The following is an 18,657-nucleotide window of genomic DNA, read 5'->3' as shown; positions in this document are numbered from 1 at the left end:
CTCTGTGCGTGCATGTGTGTGTGTGTATAGTTTGTTTTTTTTTTTTTTAAGGCAATTTGGGGGGACTGGAAAGATTGCTCAAGAAAACACTGACTGCTCTTGCAGAGGACCCAAGTTCGGTTCCCAACACCCACATGGCAATTTAAGAGCCTCCATAATGCCAGTTCCAGAGAACCCAGCGTTTTTTTCTGGCCTCTTTGGGCGTTGATCCTGACTTTTTCTTTTCTTTCTTTCTTATTTTAAATTTTCATCCTTTCATTTGAACTGATCTAAACTTCTAATAATGTATTCTTATTTTATATACAAAAAAAGAAATACAGACCAGGCTTTCTTCAAACTCACAGAGATCAGCCAGATACTGAAATTGAAGTATACAGTTATTGAAATATACAGTTATGAGCTTGCTACGTGGTTGCTGGGAATTGAACTCAGGACCTCTGGAAGAGAATCAGTGCTCTTAAACTCTGAGCCATCTCTCCAGCCCTGACCTTCTCTTTGGAGGCCTTATGCCTGTCTTGTGAGTGAAACAAGATCAAAGAAAATGAAAGAGAGGCAATATCACGGGTGAACTGAAGCCAAGACTGCTCTTTTGGCCTTGTCTGGACAAAAACTCCTTATCATTTTGCTGGACATGGTAGAGTCTGTCTTTAATCCCAGCCATGTGGAGGCAGAGATAGGCAAAATGCTATAAATTGGAGGCCAACCTGATCTACATAGTGAGACCCTGCCTAAAGACAGAAAATGGTTTACGTTGTACTAAGCTACTTTGTATTTGTGTGGGTGTCTATGTGGTCAGAGGATAACAACATTAGTAGTTCTCCTTTTCTGTGTGTCCTGGGGATCAAACTCAAGTGCTTTTCCAGGGTATCAAACCCAGGTCCTCCGGAAGAAGTGCTCTTGACTGCTAAGTCACCTTTCTAGCGCCTCCTCGACTATTTCCACACTGAAGGAAACTAAACATAGAGACAAGTCTTTGTTTTCTTTTTCTTTTTTTTTTTTAAAGAATTATTTAGCCCGGCGGTGGTGGCGCACGCCTTTAATCCCAGCACTTGGGAGGCAGAGCAGGCGGATTTCTGAGTTCAAGGCCAGCCTGGTCTACAGAGTGAGTTCCAGGACAGCCAGGACTACACAGAGAAACCCTGTCTCCAAAAATCAAAAAAAAATATTTATGTTATTCTGTCTAAACTCCACCTCCACAGTTATCTGGCAACACCTAGGTATGCTCCTCCCCACAGTTACCTGGCAATAGCCAGGTAAACCTACCCTCTATAAAAGGGGCTGCTTGCCTCCTCCTTTCTCTCTTGCTCTCTTGCCTCTAGCTTCTCTCTGTCCCCTAGCCTCTCCCCAATTTCTTCCCCTCCTCTCTCCACGTGGACATGGCCTGCCTCCATTTCTCTCCTCCATTTCTCTCTTCTCTTCTCTCTCTGCCATTCCTCCAGCTTCTCCCCCCATCCTCTGCCCTGAATTAAACCTCCCTCATGGAACCATTTGGTCTGGCGTTATCTGTCTAAGCTACGCTCGAAAATCTAACAATTTAATTTAATATGAGTACAGTGTAGCTGTCTTCAGACACACTGGAAGAGGGCATCAGATCCCTTTACAGATGGTTATGAGCCACCATTGGGTTGCTGGGAATTGAACTCAGGACCTCTGGAAGAGGAGCAGTCAGTGCTCTTAACCGTTGCACCATCTCTCCAGCCCCCAGAAGTTGTTTTCTTAAATCTGTATTCAGCCTAGATTACAGGAACAGCCAACAGTTACCACTTGAGAAAAATTATCCATGGTGGACAGGTTGCACCATGGGGCTTCAGCAGCCTGTCCTGGAAAACAATCTCTCTCCCTGGCAACACGAGCTCTTTGGGTCCATCTTGTGGAGCCAGACCTAAAACAATGACCAACTAGCTAACACTCCGACCAATATTACCCAGTTATGAATGCTGTTTATCTTCTATTTTAATTATTTTTTAAAAACTTTTGTTTGGAGGACTGGAGAGGTGGCTCACCAGTTAAGAACACTCGATGTTCTTCCAGGGGACCCAGCTTGGTTCCCTGCATCTTCTGTCTGTAACTCCAATTTCAGGGATTCCAATGTCTTCTTCTAGCCTCCATGGGTAGGTACTAGGCACACATATGATGCAAAGACATACATGCAGGCCAAATACTAACATATATAAAATAAAGCAAATAAAAATTTAAAAGTATTTCTCAGGGGAGCCAGAGAGATGACTCAGTTATTAAGCGGACTATCTGCTCTTCCAGAGGACCCAGGTTCAAATCCCAGTATCCATATAGCACCTCACAACTGCCTGCACTCCAGTTCCAAGGGACCCATTGGCATATACTAAATATACTATACTAAAGAATCACCTCATTAGGAAGGTTGAGAAATATTGGTGCATCGTTCATGGACCTCTACGAGAGAGGGGAAGGAGGACAGGAAATGGTGACGGGGCCTGGGAAAAGTCTTTGTGAGCTTTGTTGGCCTTGATTTCAAAGGGTATTTACCATGCCTTTTCCAGCTTTTGTTTGTTTGTTTTTCGAGGTAGGGATTGTCTGTGTAGCGCTGGCTGTCTTGGAACTTTCTTTGTAGACCAGGCTGACTTTGAACTCCGAGATCCACCTTCCTCCGCCTCCGGAGTTGCTGGGATTAAAGGTGGCACCGCCACGCCAGGTGTATGTATTAAGTATGTGGGAATGTGCGAGCGAGTAGGGTGTCCTTGGGAGCCAGAAGAGGGCAGCAGACCCCGCAGAGCTGTAGTTACAAGACGTTGTGAGATACCAAACGTGGGTGCTGGGAACAAACCCAGGTCCTCCACAAGTGCAGTAGTAGCTGTTTTAACTGCTGAACCATCTCCAGCCATCAAACTTCATTCTTCTCCCCCTCCCCGTCCCCGCCTCCTTCCCCCGCACTCCTTGATTGACACAATGCTCCTGTCTCAGCCTCCAAGTGCCACGATTACAGTCGCAGAGAGAGTGCTGGTAACGAGTGACTTCCTTTCTGGGACCCCCGTGGGATTCCCTTTTAGAGTCCAACCTACAGGGAGACTTGGAGGTGTTCGGTGGTGGTGGCTATGGTGACGCGCTCAGATCTCGGACTACAACTCCCAGCATGCCCCGCGGACCTGCGAGTCAAGTCTCGCGCGAATTGCGGCGGTCTAGGGCTAGTTTACGGTTCGGCTGCCAGCCGGCGACAGTCTTCCGTCGGGGAGCGTTCGTCGCGCTCTCACGATGGCTCTGCTCTGCTCGGCCCAGCAGCCTCTTGGGCCATCTGGAGCCTCGGAACCTCTTTAGTGCGGAAGTTCGGGCCGCAGGCGGCGGGCAAGCAGGTGACCGACCGTGGCCTGGCGGTGCTTGGGGCAGCCTGAGTTCCGGGGCGCCATGGCCTGGGGGCCGGGTGGGGGTCTTGTTTCACCCTAGCGGGGCTCGAGGGACCCTAGAAGGATTCCCCAGGGAGCCTCGGAGCACCCGCTCGCCGCGAACCTGCTGGCTTAGCCTTGAGGGTTGGGACCGTGGAGAGGTCGGGACGGGCTTTACACATCCCAGAAGCTTTGGTTTGTACCTCCCGAAGGAGAGTTGTGGGCTTGGGGTCGCTGAGTGGGGAGGGAAGGGCGTGTGTCTGGCTTGCGGATGTCCTCTGGGCCGCAGTGAGTGGCCCCTGTGAACTTGAACAGAAATTCGGACCAATAATGCCTGCTGTGCAGTGCAGTACAGAGCAAGACGAGGGCTGTGCCAGATGGGATGGATTCCTTTGAGTCCGCGTTAGTGATACTAAGTTGGTCTTCTGTGTTGGCGTAGCTCATTTCTGTCAGGGGGAAGCTCTAATGGGGAATGGTCGAATGGTCAGGGCATCGTTTGGTGGACTCGGGCGCTGTACCAACCTTGGTTGTTTATTGTTGCTTAGAACCTCTGGATGGACCCTCCCTCAGAAGCTTTGCTCATTTGCAGAAGCTGGGCAATGCTTCTCATTAACATCTGTCTGTCAGCATAGTCCAGCGTCATTTCACTGTGGTAAGGTGTCTGTCTTCACTGATGTTTGTCTTTATCCTCTCAGTTGTTAAGATGAGCTGGCCAGTGGATACTGGCGAAACAGTGAACTTTATCCTTGTGGGGGTGTGTTTGTCACTCATTGGTTCTAGTGTGTGTGTGTTTCAACCTTACGAACAAGCCATAAATCTCTGCGTGTCTGTCAAAAGAACAGCACTGGAGTGACCCTCTGCTGTTCAGTATAAGAAAATGCCCTTTGTTGTTTTTTTTATTAGGTGGCAGGGACTGAGCTCCGAATTCTGTATAGAAAAAAAAAACACCTGGATCCCAGTGTCTCAATGGCTTCAAGACAACCAGAAATGCCTGGTAAACTTCAGTTCTTATTGGCTAAGTCTGTTTTGCCCTCAGAGAACTTGTTTTCTCTGAATCCTGTAGTATCGGTTCCTTGCAGTTGTCTTCACTTAGTATTATGCCATCACAGTCTCAGCCATGGTATAAACCCAGACCTTAGCTTAGCACCTCTTCCCTTGAGTGTGACAAAGGAGAAGGATTAACTGTGTTTGTAGGACATGCCCGTACAGTTACATTTCCCTGTTTTGAGGTGGGTAGGGATAGGATGGAGGTCTGGGCAAAGGGTACAAATCACTGTTAAGTCTTAGTTGTAAAAACGTTTGCATCAACATTTAGTGTGTTCTCGGCTTGTGTTGCACAGTAATGTGTGAGCTGCTGAGATCCTTGATTCCTCTTTGGACTGTTACCAGAAAGGTCAGTCTGAATCTTGGAATCTCAGAAGAATGTACTGCGGGTCTGTTGTGAAGAGTAAACACTTTTTGTTGTTAGTTTTTTCTGAGACAGGATTTCTCTGTATGGTTCTGGCTGTCCTGAAACTCTGTATTTAGACCAGGCTGGCCTTGAACTCACAGAGATATTCCTGCCTCTACCTCCCAAGTGCTGCCTTTAAAGGCAGGAACCACCACACCCAGCTTAAACAGTTTTTGCAAATGAAGTTCAGAGTTGTTCCTAAATCTGCATTTACTGCTCAAAAAAGTGAGACCCTGTCTCACTTTGTAGACTTGGCTGCCCTGGAACTCAGATATCCTGCCTCTGCCTCTTGAGTGCTGGGATCAAATGCACATACACTGTGCCTGGCTCAAAACAGGTTTTTTTTTTTTGTTGTTGTTTTTTGTTTTTTTGTTTTTTGTTTTTGATTTTTAGAGACAGGGTTTCTCTGTGTATCCCTGGCTGTCCTGGAACTCACTCTGTAGACCAGGCTGGCCTCGAACTCAGAAATCCGCCTGCCTCAAAACAGGTTTTGATCTTTTTGTAGGAACATATTTCCTAGTAGGTATCAGCTTACTGTTGTATGAAGCCATTGGGCAAGGTGTTAAGCATGGTTTGACATTGCTCCCTAGTTAGGTGGGTTAATGGAAGCTTCCTTCATGTGCCCCAATACCATTTGTCTCCACCATCATGTGTGTCTTCCACTCATACTGGACTCTCATAAAGTCCTGGTCACCATGCAGAGCTGTGGCGTTGCTCTCATGAGGTTAAGGCTTTGTAGCATGGAAGCATGGAAAGTGTGAGCCCTGGCTTTGGTGTCTACTGCACATTTGCTAGCCGTGTGATAGTGCTTATGTTCTGTACCACAGTTTTCTGAGCTGGGAAGTGGGAAAACAGTTTTACTTAGTGAGGATTAGATACAAGGAGGGCTCTCAGTGCCAGGTCATTTTGTTTGCATGTCTTATTTCCTTGAGATAGCAATGTACATACTGTAAATTCACCTAAGTGGGTGATTTCCTGGTTGGTGTGTTCATAAAGTTATGCATTCATCAGATTAATCTACTTACAAAGCATTTTCATGCCCCTAGAAATACTTTGTACCCACCAGGAGATACACCTCATTGCCCTCCCCCTGGCCCTTGGCAGTAACAGTAGCTTCTTGGGCTTGTTAGTTATTAATATTGGTGATAGTCACATGGTAGCTCTGAGTCCCCTTGCTGTGAAACTTTCCAGGGTTTGGGAATTGCTGCCAGGCAGGTTGATACCTTAAAGAGTACTATTATGTAACAGGAAAGTATCACCATGAAGGCAGGTTCTGGATCAGTAACCAGACAAATGATCCCTGCTCTCTGCTCTGGCACAGCTTAGAGTACACTTGAAGCATAGTGCCTTCGTCACAGCTGGACATTCCAGCAGTCAGTTGTCATGGACAAGAATGGCAGGCTCAAGCTGGGAGTGCTGATGAGAGTGGCTGTCAGTAATGTCTGTGATGGAAATGTTGAAATCATCACAATGTTAGAAACTAGAGGTGGTGCCAGACCACAGACTATGAACTGTTTCTTGTAGTTCTCTTTGGAGGGAAGACCCAGAAGGTACAGGGCTCTGCATAAACTTGGTCAAGCCTCAGCTAGCCATTTTCTTGCAAGTTTTGAAATGAGATAGGTTTGATATTTGACTGGAAATTGTGCTTTGAAGTTGGGACTTCGCATAGGTAAATTTAACTTGAGGTTAAGGTTCTTTATTCTTGAAAAATTGATTAAGCCCTGGTGTGGTGGCATGTGCCAGTAGTTCTAGCACTTGGGTAGAGCTGAGGCAGGAAGACTGACAGAACTTGAGGCCAGCTGTGCAGGCTGTATAGTGAGTACCAACCAGCCAGGACTACAGAGCAAGACCCTATCTAACGGGATCGAGTTGCTGAGCTGGTATTGTAGAGTGTTGTGGATAAAGAAGGTACAGCACTGTACAGTGTCATTAGTGCTGTTATTACTCCTTTGAATGGATTAGTTGTCCCCTAAGTTCCACAGCTTTCCTGTCTACAGATTAACATAAAGCCACTAGTTGGCTAGTTGATATCCCATATTGACAGGTGTCTCTGTTCTAGCTCTTGCTCCCAGTGGGCCTTTAGGCAAGATGTCCCTGCCCATCGGGATGTGCCGCCGGGCATTCAGCTATGATGATGCCCTAGAGGACCCAGCGCCCATGACTCCTCCTCCATCGGACATGGGCAGCATCCCCTGGAAGCCAGTCATTCCAGAGCGCAAGTATCAGCATCTTGACAAGGTACCTTACCCTGCTGGCAGCGGCTGGCAAACTCACCCCCTGTTCCTTTTCCTCCTCTTCTTCCTCTTCTTCTTCTTCCTCTTCCTCCTCCTCCTCTTCTTCTTCCTCTTCCTCCTCCTCCTCCAGAAGCTTTGGTGGTTCTCAGTCCTACAAAACCAGGCACCAGTTGTCCCCTTTGTTCATCTTCTGTACCTTTTTCAAATCCAGAATTTAAGCAGTAGTGTTGTCTCCACGAGATGCTTCTGGACTCTGCTTCCCCAACTAAAAAGCCAAACTCCAGAACCTCCATACCTGAGTTCTGATGAATCCTGCTTGCCTCTTTCTAGCTTCTCTGTTATCCAGCCATAGAGTTATTAGAATGTTCGCATAGACACAGTGAGGGAGTTGGGGGAAAGGACCCAAGTCTAAAATTGAAATTAATTTATGTTGTATGTGTACCCTCTCCTCACAGCCCGACTACTTTTATATAGTCAGAGTTTTATGCACTAAATGAAGTCTTACATTGGGATGTTTTCCTTTCTCTTGTGCAATGGCAGTGTACAAAAGTTTCAGATTTTGGGGCGCTTGAGAGTTTAGGTTTGAGTAGTGATTCTCAGCCTATATTGTATTGCAATATTAAGCTGAAGGTCTGGCATAGAGTTCAAAAAACCTTTAAGAGGTTTGTTTTGTGATCGTCATGAGCACAGGTCTCTTGAAGGCCTGCTGTGTCGTTGCTTGTGCTTTTTCCCTTTGCTGGCAGGGAGCATGGCACCTCTCCTCAGGTACAGCACTGTCCGCACTCAGGCTCGATTCCTGCAGCTCAGTGGATGTGCTGTGCACTCAGGGCCAGTGCCTGCAGCTCAGTGGACGTACTGTGCACGGAAGTCTGTGCTGCTCGCCCGATACCCATCACCCAGAACACAAGGAAGGTCATCGTGGCGTCTGAGTTAGCTGTACGCTCAGACAGAGCCATTTTATCTGCAGACTCTGCTGGGGCTTGAGAGGAAGCATGTTGTGAGGGTCTTTGTAAGCAGACCTGGGATGGTTCCCAAGTGTTTGTGACTTTCCTCACAGTTTTACCAGAGCACAGTGCCTCTGTCTGGTGGACATTGAAGGAGTGAGTAGGAGGCTTAGAGGCTGGGCAGGTGTGGGGAGCTGAGCTGGGTGCTGTCTGAGCTCTCCTCTCTGGTGACGGATTTCTGTCTCCCTCCTTCAGTGCTGTGTGGAGAACTCCTTATGTTAGTTGTCTGCTGTAATCCAACCCAGACAGCTGTTGGAGAGAAAAAGTCCTGTTTAAGACAGTGGGGAGACTATAGGAACTGGCAGCCAGCATAAGGAAGGTCTTCAGTCTAAGGCTAGCCTGAGTTTTATCCAAAGGCCCCTACCTAAAGAAACAAGACCCCTAAGCAGTTATGATAAAAACCTATATACAAACAAACATGAAAAAACCCTTCCAGCTGTTTTCTAAGGCTGGTACAGGAGAATTGCCTGCTTGGGCTACAGAGTAAATTCAAGGCAAGCTCAGGCAACTTAGTGAGATCTTGTCTCAAAATAGATGAGCAGTGGGTAAGCTCAGTGGTAGAGTACTTGCTGAGCATTTGCAAGGTCCTGGGTTCAGTCCTCAGCCTCATGTACCGGGGGACCAACCATATGTGAGCTGCTGTGCAGGTCCCCAGCAGTACTTGCTGGCCTAGTCTCATTTCCTGTTGCTGTGTACAGTACTCAGGCAGAGGCAGCTTCACAGAAGTGGTTTACTTTAGCTCACAGTTCAAGGAACGGTCCATCTTGGGGGAATGAAGGTGGAAGAGCTTGAAGGAGAGGGTCTTGGCTCATTCAGTCAGGAGCAGAGAGGTGAATGCGCGCTGCTGCTCGTCCCTCTGTCTTACCCAGCCCAGGCTCCCTGCCCAGGGAGCCAGCAGTGTCTCCTGTAATGAAGACGAGTCTTCCCACATCAGTGAACACAATCAAGATAGTCCCTCAGACACTCACAAAGGCTAACCTAATACAGATAATTCCTAATGCGTGCCCAAAGGCCTTTCTCCTAAGTGGTTAAGTCAAGTTAATACTAACCATCACACTTGGGAGTTTGTTAGAACCAATTTTACTTAAAAAATACTACTATTAGTATTTTCTGTGTGCTGAGATAGAATCCAATCCAAGGCTTCATATAAGCTGGGCTAGAAACAGATTTATTTTTTTCCTTTTTGACCTAGGGTCTCACTATGTAGCCCAGGTTGGCTTCAAATTCATGGTAGTTTTCAGCCTCCAGAGTGCTGGGACCGAGGAAGGGCACCACTGTACTCTGTTTATGTACTTCTAGAGATGGAGCCCTTGTGTCTCATCTCTGACAGCCCAGACCTACTGAGCAGCCTGAAATGTGTTTGGCCAGCACTTGGGACTGATGGGGGCCGGAGTCTGAGGGAAGTTCTGTTCAGTTGAATAAGGCTTGGTTGTAGGAGGTGTCTGGTCCACTTTGGTTTTGCCTTGTTTGTCCTTTCTTCTCTCCCTCATTAATGTTTCCTCAGTTTTGGAGACAAGGTTTTGGTAGGTATTCCAATCTTGCCTTGAACTCACTATGTAGCTCAGGCTAGACTTGAACCCACACCAGTTCTCCTGCCTCAGCCTCTCTAGCACTGGGATTATACGTGTGCCAACCAATGGTGTTTCATCTGTAGTCTTATGGGCAGATGGAAGCTGAAAGTTAGGCCTCAGGGCTCCAAACTGCCTTTCTTCCTGTGGTTCCAGGTTCTTCCCGTAAAGTTCAGTCTTGTCACTTTGGCAAGAAGAGGTGACCACTGTCCCCTTCAAATATTTCTTCACTTAGCAGGCTACATATTCTTGTAACTTTCTCCAGAGATGTCAGCTTAGCTGTGTGGCTCCCCTGCCCTGCTCATGTGATTCCTTACCTCTCTTGAACAGACAGAGGAAGGAGCAGCCAGTGTCTCTTCCCTTGCTGGGACTCCATCAACAGCCACTGACAGTTCAGACAAGGCCCCGGTGGTGAAGGCTAAAGCTACCCATGTCATCATGAGTTCCTTGATCACAAGTAAGCGCCCTTCAGTCTCTGCAGTGAACAGTGAGGGAGGAAGAAGTTGGGTCTCAGCTGCAGATGATTCTCAGGCAGTCTGCTTCCTTCTCGAGGTGGTGGAGCTGAGAGGCTCAGCAGCCACTCAGATGCGAGGAGCTGAGTTTGGGGCCTCTGGAAGAGAGCAAGTGCTTTTACCCACCGAGCCATCTCTCCTCATTTTAGACTTCTGCCACAAGTTATCTAAGCTTCTTCTTTCTCAAGGGCCATTCTGGCAAGCGTGGGAAGTTAATTATTCAGTCCGTGGCTCTGTATGTGTGCAGTAATACCCACATCAGCACTGAGGTGCACAGAGCTTTCCCTTGGTTGGCTCTTCTGTCAGAGCTCTTTACTTTTCTCCAGGAGGGCATCAGTTTGTCTTGGTCAGTTCTGGAAAGTTTACTTAAACAGTCACAGTCCAGACCCACTTTGGTTTTCTGTAACTGACCCATTTGAAGCAGCAGCTCCTACTTGTATTTTGTAGCTTGACTGTTCTGGTGTCATAAAGCACAGCTGTTCTCCTGGCTTCCGAGGGCATTGGGCATGAACGTAGTACACATGAAAAGGAAGTGGAATGTTTAAACCTAAAGTCCACCTGGGGGGACAGACAGTCCCCGGCTGCCATGCTCATGTATAGTGTGCAAAGTTTGTAGCTTAAGAAAAAATCATCTCTTATGCATCCCATAGTGTGAGCGACTGGTGACATAATAAGCCAAGCTGAAAGGACATGGTTAGTTAGCCAGGGAAGGAACAGTAACAGGCAGGTCATATGTAAGAAGCTGTAGTCTGTAGGCCTGGTCTAGGTCAAGGCAGGTTGTCATGCTAAGACTCTGGCTGGTACCTTGGTGCCAGCTGGCAGGGATGCTTCCCTTTGGCAAAGTTTCTGTGTAGGTGGTAATTCTCTCAAGGAGCTTAGTGCTTTGGGAATTCTTACTATATGCATACATTAGGTGCCTTTTGCTTGCTCTTGCTGAATGTCAGGTGTCAGAGTCTGAGTGAGAGCAGTTGAAACATCCAGCATCCCTTCAGGGCAGTCTGCTTTTTGCTGTGCTGGGAAGGAAGGCTGGCTTCTGAGAGAGCCTTTGTGTCAGGGCATGTCTGGCATACCCCTGACTCTCCAGTGCTCAGTGTGGCCTCTTGCTTTTGGGGAGAACAAGACACCTATACTGTCTTGGCTGGTTTGCTACTGGTGAGGGGTTGAGCATGACTGTCCTCTCTTTTCAGAACAGACCCAGGAGAGCATCCAGCATTTTGAACAACAGGCAGGACTGAGAGATGCTGGCTACACACCCCATAAGGGCCTTACCACTGAGGAGACCAAGTATCTTCGAGTGGCAGAAGCACTCCATGTAAGCAAGAATGGGCAGACAGACTGGGACTGCCCTGCTAAGGTGGCACTCCTGGCTGAAGGCCTGAATGCCTTAGCTGCAGATGCTTTGCTTATGTATGACACGTATGAGAACTTTGTGAACTGTAAACTGTTTTATATGTATGCCAGAGTCATTGGCTATGAGGAGGGAGAGGGAATCACAGTTCCAAGAGTTCATAGCTCAGCTGGGTATCTTCTTGTTTATTTAAGGGGTAAGGTCTTTGTTTATAAACTCAGGCTGGTATGGTGCCATAGTCCTTTAATTGCAGTGTATATGTGAGCATGAGGGTTTCCAGGCTAGCCAGGGCTACATAGTGAGAACCTGTTTCAAAAAACAAAACTAAAATCCAGGCTAGCTTTAAACTGTGATCCCCCTGCCTCGGCTTTCCAAGTGCTGGGATTACAGGTGTGCACCACCATGGCCAGAGAATACTTAACTTTTTAAAGATTGAATTTAGGAGCTGGGTGTGACAGTGCTCATCTCTAATCCCAGCTTGTGGGAGGCAGAGGCAGCGAAGATCTCTGGGTTCGAGGCCAGCCAGCCTGGTCAGCTTAGTGAGTTCCAGGACAGCCAGGACTACATTGAAGGAACCTGTCTTGGGGTGGGGTTACATGATTTTGGTGAGTTTATTTAATGATGGTTAATATGTTTCCTTTGTGCTACCAGATAATTGAACCCAGGACCTCATGTATACGGCCAGTGTTCTATCATTGAGCTACGTCTCTCACCCATTGTTTTTTGTCTTACGGATTTATTTTCTATGCATGGTGTTTTGTCTCCAAGTATTTCTATGCACTACTTTTATACTTGGTACTTGCAAGAGGGCATACAGTCTCCTAGAACTGGAGATATAGATGATTACGAGCTGCCAGGTGGGTGCTGGGAACCCAACTGCGGTCCTCTGGAAGAACAGCTAGTGCTCTTAACTGCTGAGCCATCTCTCAAACCCCCAACTCTAGTTTTTGAGATGTATCTTTCTGTGAAGTTAAGGCTGGCCTCAAAGTCACAGTTCTCCTTCCTCAGCGTCAGGTGCTGGGGTTACTGATAAAGTCACCACACAAATCTGTGATAAAGTTTTAATGACTTTCTTGAACTTTTTCTTTTTTTTACATTTATTTCTTGTGTGTGTGTGTGTGTGTGTGTGTGTGTGTGTGTATTCTCTCCTCCCCTCCTGTAGATTGTCAGCCTGGCAGCACATGCCTTTGCCTACTAACCAGTCTCCCAGTGTTCATGATTCTTTTAGAGAGGCTGCTTTCTACTAACTGGTGCTCTGTGACTCACACATCACATGAGCTTGGCATTGATTCTTTGAGTAGATATTCTGTTGTGTAAATAAAGATACTGGAAAGATAAGTCAGTCAGGTACAGAAGCATGGGGACCACTCCTTAGAAACCATGGATAAAGCCAGACATGGTGGTGCTGGCACCTCAGTGCTAGGGAGGAAAAGCTAGGTGGATTCCTAGAACTTGCTAGCCCACCAGCCTGGTCTAATCAGCTCCAGATCCCAGTGAGACATGATCTCAACAAAACAATACAAACCAAACCAAACCGCACACGTGGAGGTCTCAGTCGCAGCAGCAATCGGTTTCAGACGTGGCGGTCTTAGACATGGGAATGCACACCTTCTAACACTTGGAGAGGCAGGCGGGTCTGTGTGTGTGAGGCCAGCCTAGTCTATACAGTGAGTTCCAGGTCAGCCAGACCCTGCACAGTGACAACCAAAACAAGAGAAAGCTACCAAAAAGGTGGGTGCCTTTTGAGTAGTGACAGGCAGTTGACCTTCATATGCACACCTTCCCCTCACAGTACATACACATACGTACGTACATACATACATACATACATGTGGAAAGCTGCGGCTTGTGCTGACAGCATTCGCCATTATAAGATGGCGCTGGCATCCGGTGCTCCTCCAAGTAAACAAGTAAACCGCGCATGTGCTATGGTAAAAGTGTGCCAAAGTCACAGCCCATCCTGGGGCGTTTTGGCGGGTAACGAGTAAGCAGCCAATCAGAAATGAACACGCCGCTCCAAGGGTATATAAACAGTGCCTCTTCCGGGCCCGGGGTCTTCCTCCTTTCATTAACAATAAACGTTTGCTGCGGAAGGATCCTGGTGTCCGCGTGTGTCTTGCTGGCAAGACGATTGCGCGAGGGCCACACATTCATACAGGCAATCACTCAGGCACATAAAAAAATAAAAATAAATCTTTAACACAAGAAATAAAACCGAAGTAGCCATTACAAGTTCCTTTGGGAAAAGGGGGAACATCAAAAACACAGACGATAGTGTATAGTGTGTCTATGTGGGGGTAGGGAAGATACAGGACACCATGGACGGTCTGTCTGTATGGTGAGTATTCCAGATGAATCTGCAGGCTAAGTTTAAAAGCCACTCCTGAGAGAAATCATGTTGAGTTGATACCATTTGCACTTTGACAAGATAGATGCTTCTGAAGGTGGGCACTCCGTTTTTGCCATTCATTTTGTAACAGATTGTTTATTTTGTTTAAAAAAATATTTTTAGAATTATGTGTATGAGTACAGTGTCGCTGTCTTCAGACGCACCAGAAGAGGGCATCAGAACCCATTACAGATGGTCGTGAGCCACCATGTGGTTGCTGGGAATTGAACTCAGGACCTCTAGAAAGAGCAGTCAGTGCTCTTAACCACTGAGCCATCTCTCCAGCCCTGTTACAGATAGTTAGCTTACACAAATTGCTGTGTTGAAAGTCAGCTTAGGTCCAGCAAGGGCGTGTCCCTCATGGAGGACAGACATAGTGTTGTGAAGCTTCCGCTTAGACCTGAGCAGCAGCTCGGATTCTCCCTGCTAAGCCGCCAACTGTTAGCAGTATTTTGATGGTACTGTGGAGGTGGTTGGCTATGGGAGGAAAGAGGAGGTTTCTCAGAAGAGGCATCTCACTGAAGAGGGCAGCAAGCCTGACTTGGCTTTGAAAGTTTGAGAAGGGCAGAGATTGTACTGAAAGACAAGAGCAGAACTGAAGGCCAGGCCTGAGGGCCACCGTGGTGGCTCTTTCCAGAGACATTTTGGCTTTGTTGGAAACCTAAGTTTTGGTGTACAGCTTGTAGCACAGGAATGTTGAGATGCCATAGAGTACAGTCCCTTAGAGACATGGAATCTGTGTGGTGTGGAAGGAACAAAATCACTGCTGCCTCAAGTTAGGATATGCATCATAGGGCTGATGATGCTGACTGACCTACTGTGTGTCCGATCTCACTTTGAAAAGTCTCTTCTTACCCATTGTGACAGAAACTAAAGCTGCAGAGTGGAGAGACAACAAAAGAAGAGAAGCCCCCTGCGTCAGCCCAGTCCACCCCGAGCAGCACCCCTCACTCGTCCCCTAAGCAGAAGTCCAGGTCAGTCTCCCTGGACCCTGTGAGCCGGAGTCTCTGGGGAAGCCAGTGCTGAGATGATGCTGGGCTCCAGCTCCAGCCTGTGGGTTCTGGTTGCTTTGGCGGATGGCACACAGGAGTATGTGTTTACTTCTCTGTTCCAGGGGCTGGTTTCCATCTGGCTCCTCCACAGCCTTACCTGCTCCGAATCCTCAGACCATGGATCCTGGGAGTGGAAACGACAGGAGCTCAGCAGATAGATGGAGCCTCTTTGGACCACGACCCCTGCAGAAATCTGATTCTGGTAAGGTCGCTTCAGAAAGGCCATCGAGGCATCCAGCTACTATGTGGGCCGGGGTTATAATCTGTGGTTTTCTTTGGCAGGTTTTGCCATTCAGGCTTACAAAGGTGCCCCCAAACCCTCTCCTATGGAGGTGATGCGTGCCCAGGCCACACGAGCAGGTGAAGATCCACCAACCTTCAAGCCGCCAAAGATGGATGTCCCAATGGTAGAAGGAAAGAAACCACCACCTCGGACCCATAATCTTAAACCCCGTGACCTGAATGTGCTCACACCTACTGGCTTCTAGAATGCTTCTGTCCAGGGTCTGTAACTTCCCTGGGCTCTGACACAGGAGCGATGTGGTTACCTGAGGCCTGAGTGTGCGGATTGTCCTTGGGTGAGAGAGACCACTTTGCACTGCTTTCAGGTTGGTGGAAAATGTCAGTGGTGTCGAGTTGAGGGCCTCACTATTGTTTTTAAGTCATTTATCCTAGAGAAGGACTCCGATCCTTGCTTTCCTTGGTCAATTATGCTGGAGTGCTTCCAATACTAAGGCCTCTTGATTCTTTTCCCTTGATCCCTATGAGCACTGAGTAATCATGATAGAGGTTGCCCACCAACCAGTTGGGGACAGCTCATGGCTATACTTGGCAGGACCCTGGCTCTCTAAGCTGAACTACAATGCGCTCGATCCCTCCCTCCCTCCTTCCCTCTCTCCCTCTCTATGTAGCCCCGTCTGTCCTGGAAATACAGGCTGGCCCACGGAGATGCACCTGCCTGCCTCCCGAGTGCTGGGATTAAAGGCCTGCCCCACCTCCCCCCACTGCCCTGCTCAGGTTCTGTCTCTTGCTTAGTCCAGCACACCACTTTGTTCACTTGGCCCCTGCACTTGGAGGGCTGTGTATCTGTTGTGTCACAGGACAAATACTAGGTCTTGTACAGCCCCTTTCTTTCGCACTTTAACATGGAATTAATTTAACTTCTAATTCAGTATGCTGGTTTCATACTGGCAGATGGTTCCCACTCCAATTACTGAAGTGTCACCCCTAGTTCCTGGATATTGTGTTTTTTTAGTTGTGTGTATTTTGTTTTGAGACAGCGTCTTACTTTGTAACAATCAGATGCATAGAGAAGATGTACCTGCCTCTGCCTCCCAGGGCTGGGATTGAAGGTGTGCACACCCACACCCAGCTTAAGCTTTTGTTAGAGTAGATGATAGGTACAACTGGATCATGTAGTCTTCAGGTTCACATGAACTTGGTGCCACTGTATTCTGATAACACTGAGGTAGCCGCATTTGTTCCGTAATACATCTTATTGAGGAAAGGAGGTCTGTCCCGTCTCCTCACTCTTCACAGGTCTGTTGGTCTTGAACACTCACATATGATTGCTCAATCATTTTAGATTGTAGTCTGTTTACAAAATGAGCTAACCTCATAGAGAAGCCCTGGAGTCTAAGATTGTTGTAAAAATTAATTTATTTGTGTTATCTTGTATTGACAAATAAAAATCTTTACTACTTTCTCAAGCCCAGGTCTGTCTTGTCCATTCTGCCTACCCTGTAGTGGAGCCTGAGCATTGTAAATGTTTTATATTCTATCTTACTAACATCAGATGTTTTAACAGGCTCTGGTCTTTTGTTTCTTTTGCCTGCTTTTTAAATAAACTGGCCACAGAGTCATATTCATGAGCAATATAAAAAGTCTAGTATACAATGTGGTCTATTCAGGAAAATTTTTTTTCCAGAAACAGGCCGTCAGTACCTTGACCAATGTAACACTGATGATGGATTGTTCAGCAGAAGGGTTCTTTCACATCTTTCATGAAATGTTGGACATATAGTGCATATCATTGCCTGTTTCAAAAGCATAGATAAATAATTTAATAAAAAATATATACACCTTGTATATTTAAGCCAAATTTGAATAGGCTAGGATAAAGATTATTTAAAAAAAAGATATATACTGAAGAGTTATAAAGTTATTACAACCTACAGATAAATAAGATAGGTTTGGTCCTATATTCCTAACTACTGTTGATACTTCAGGGCTCCTAAGGAGCTGGCAACAGTCAGGAGGTATCCTTGGTGCTCAGTGCTTAGAGGTCTGGCTGCCTCCGTGCTCTGCGGCAGGCTCTGTGTCGGGGTTCAAGTCTGCAGCGTAGAAGAGCAGCAGCTTCAACAAATGCACTTTGTCTTGGAGCTGGGGAACTAAAGGTTCTCCCAGTATGTGGACCAGGCGGCTGCGGAAGGCCTCAATCTGTTTCTCCACATCAACCACCGTAATGTCGTCTCCTTGTTGGGGCTTGGGCTTAATTCTTTTGATGATTAAGTCTTTCCGATCAATCACTGAGCTCCGTAGGTGCTCTGCAAGAGGGAAGGAATCAAACATTTTTTTTTTTTAAATTCCTTGGAATTTAAAACCTAAAGTCCAATTTGATGGCTACTAGGAGACAACAGAAAGGCCATGTGTGTTACTGTGAGAGCCCCATTTCCAAAAGGTCTCTGTTCTTGCCTCAAGAAAAAACTAGTTTGCGCCAGGCGTTGGTGGCGCACGCCTTTAATCCCAGCACTTGGGAGGCAGAGGCAGGGGGATTTCTGAGTTCGAGAGTTCGAGGCCAGCCTGGTCCACAGAGTGAGTTCCAAGACAGCCAGTGCTACACAGAGAAACCCTGTCTCGAAAAAAAAAAAAAAGAAAAGAAAAAAAAACTAGTTTGCTGGGCATGAAGGTGAATGCCTTTATCCCAGCACTTGTATCTCTGAGTTAAGCCCAGCCTGGTGTACATTAAGAGTTCTAGGACAGCCAGAAGTCAATGGACCCTGCTTTAGTAAAAAGAAAAGAACAAAACAAAACTTCTTACAGATATACATTTATTTTTAAAACTTATGAACTGACCTGCAGTTCTCTGGAAGGAGTAAGTGGTCTTACCTGCTGAGCAATCTCTCCAAGAAACTGTATATTAAAAATACTTTAATTTTTTTTCATTGGACTTAAACAGTAGCTCTGTACTATAAAACTTATAACTTGGGGAAAACCTCATGTGAATTAAATTTTTTTCCTACTTAGTGTTGTGTGTACCTTTCATCGAGAGTGCTCAAGATGCACACACTGTGCAACTGTGCTCTGGCCTGCAGCAGCCACTTTGATACTGAATTAGAAGTTAGGTGGGAAAGTGCTTGTTGAGCCCACGGAGCTGGGGCTCACTACCACAACTCCAACCTCAGGGGTTTTGGTTGTGAGAGTTTCAAACAGAGAAGACCCCATAGTTTGCCGCAGCCAGGCAGAATGAAACTTAAGTGATGGAATATTTACTGATATTTAATACTTTTCTTCATACAAAAATAATTCTTCTGAGTTACATATCACCAGCATTGTAGAGAAGTGAACCTAGAAGCCTATGTGTAGCTCACCCTGTAATCCTGGATTTTGAATTTAAGAGGCCAAGGCAGGAGCATAGCCGTGAGTATAGAAGCAGCCTGGGGGGGGGGAGGGAGGGGGGGAGGGGAGGGGGGGGGGAAGAGGGAGCGGGAGAGGGAGAGGGAGAGGGAGAGGGAGAGAGAGAGA

The 18,657-nt window shown here is 47.0% G+C and overlaps 2 protein-coding genes across 3 annotated transcripts in view; one reads left to right on the top strand and one right to left on the bottom strand.

Moving 5' to 3' along the window:
* The first annotated feature begins 3,185 nt into the window (after window positions 1-3,185).
* Kiaa1191 (KIAA1191 ortholog) lies at window positions 3,186-16,622 on the top strand. The gene is made up of 9 exons (XM_028772017.1): window positions 3,186-3,326; window positions 3,902-4,008; window positions 4,260-4,350; window positions 6,866-7,044; window positions 9,943-10,069; window positions 11,312-11,436; window positions 14,729-14,835; window positions 14,976-15,115; window positions 15,196-16,622. The coding sequence occupies exons 3-9, from the start codon at window positions 4,323-4,325 to the stop codon at window positions 15,399-15,401; spliced, it is 912 nt and encodes a 303-aa protein (XP_028627850.1). The 5' UTR covers window positions 3,186-3,326; window positions 3,902-4,008; window positions 4,260-4,322; the 3' UTR covers window positions 15,402-16,622.
* Window positions 16,555-18,657, bottom strand: part of Simc1 (SUMO interacting motifs containing 1) — a 45,371-nt gene continuing 43,268 nt past the window's right edge. For both annotated transcript variants that reach the window (XM_028772015.1, XM_028772016.1), the window contains exon 10: window positions 16,555-17,459. In XM_028772015.1, the coding sequence (XP_028627848.1) occupies window positions 17,185-17,459 (275 nt within the window). In that variant the 3' untranslated portion in view covers window positions 16,555-17,184. The remainder of the gene's footprint in view (window positions 17,460-18,657) is intronic.

Source organism: Grammomys surdaster, unplaced genomic scaffold (assembly GCF_004785775.1).
Source record: "Grammomys surdaster isolate TR1022 unplaced genomic scaffold, NIH_TR_1.0 211, whole genome shotgun sequence".
Taxonomy (NCBI): Eukaryota; Metazoa; Chordata; class Mammalia; order Rodentia; family Muridae; genus Grammomys; species Grammomys surdaster.
Note: the sequence above shows the minus strand (reverse complement) of the source record. Positions and strands in the feature narration are given on the sequence as shown.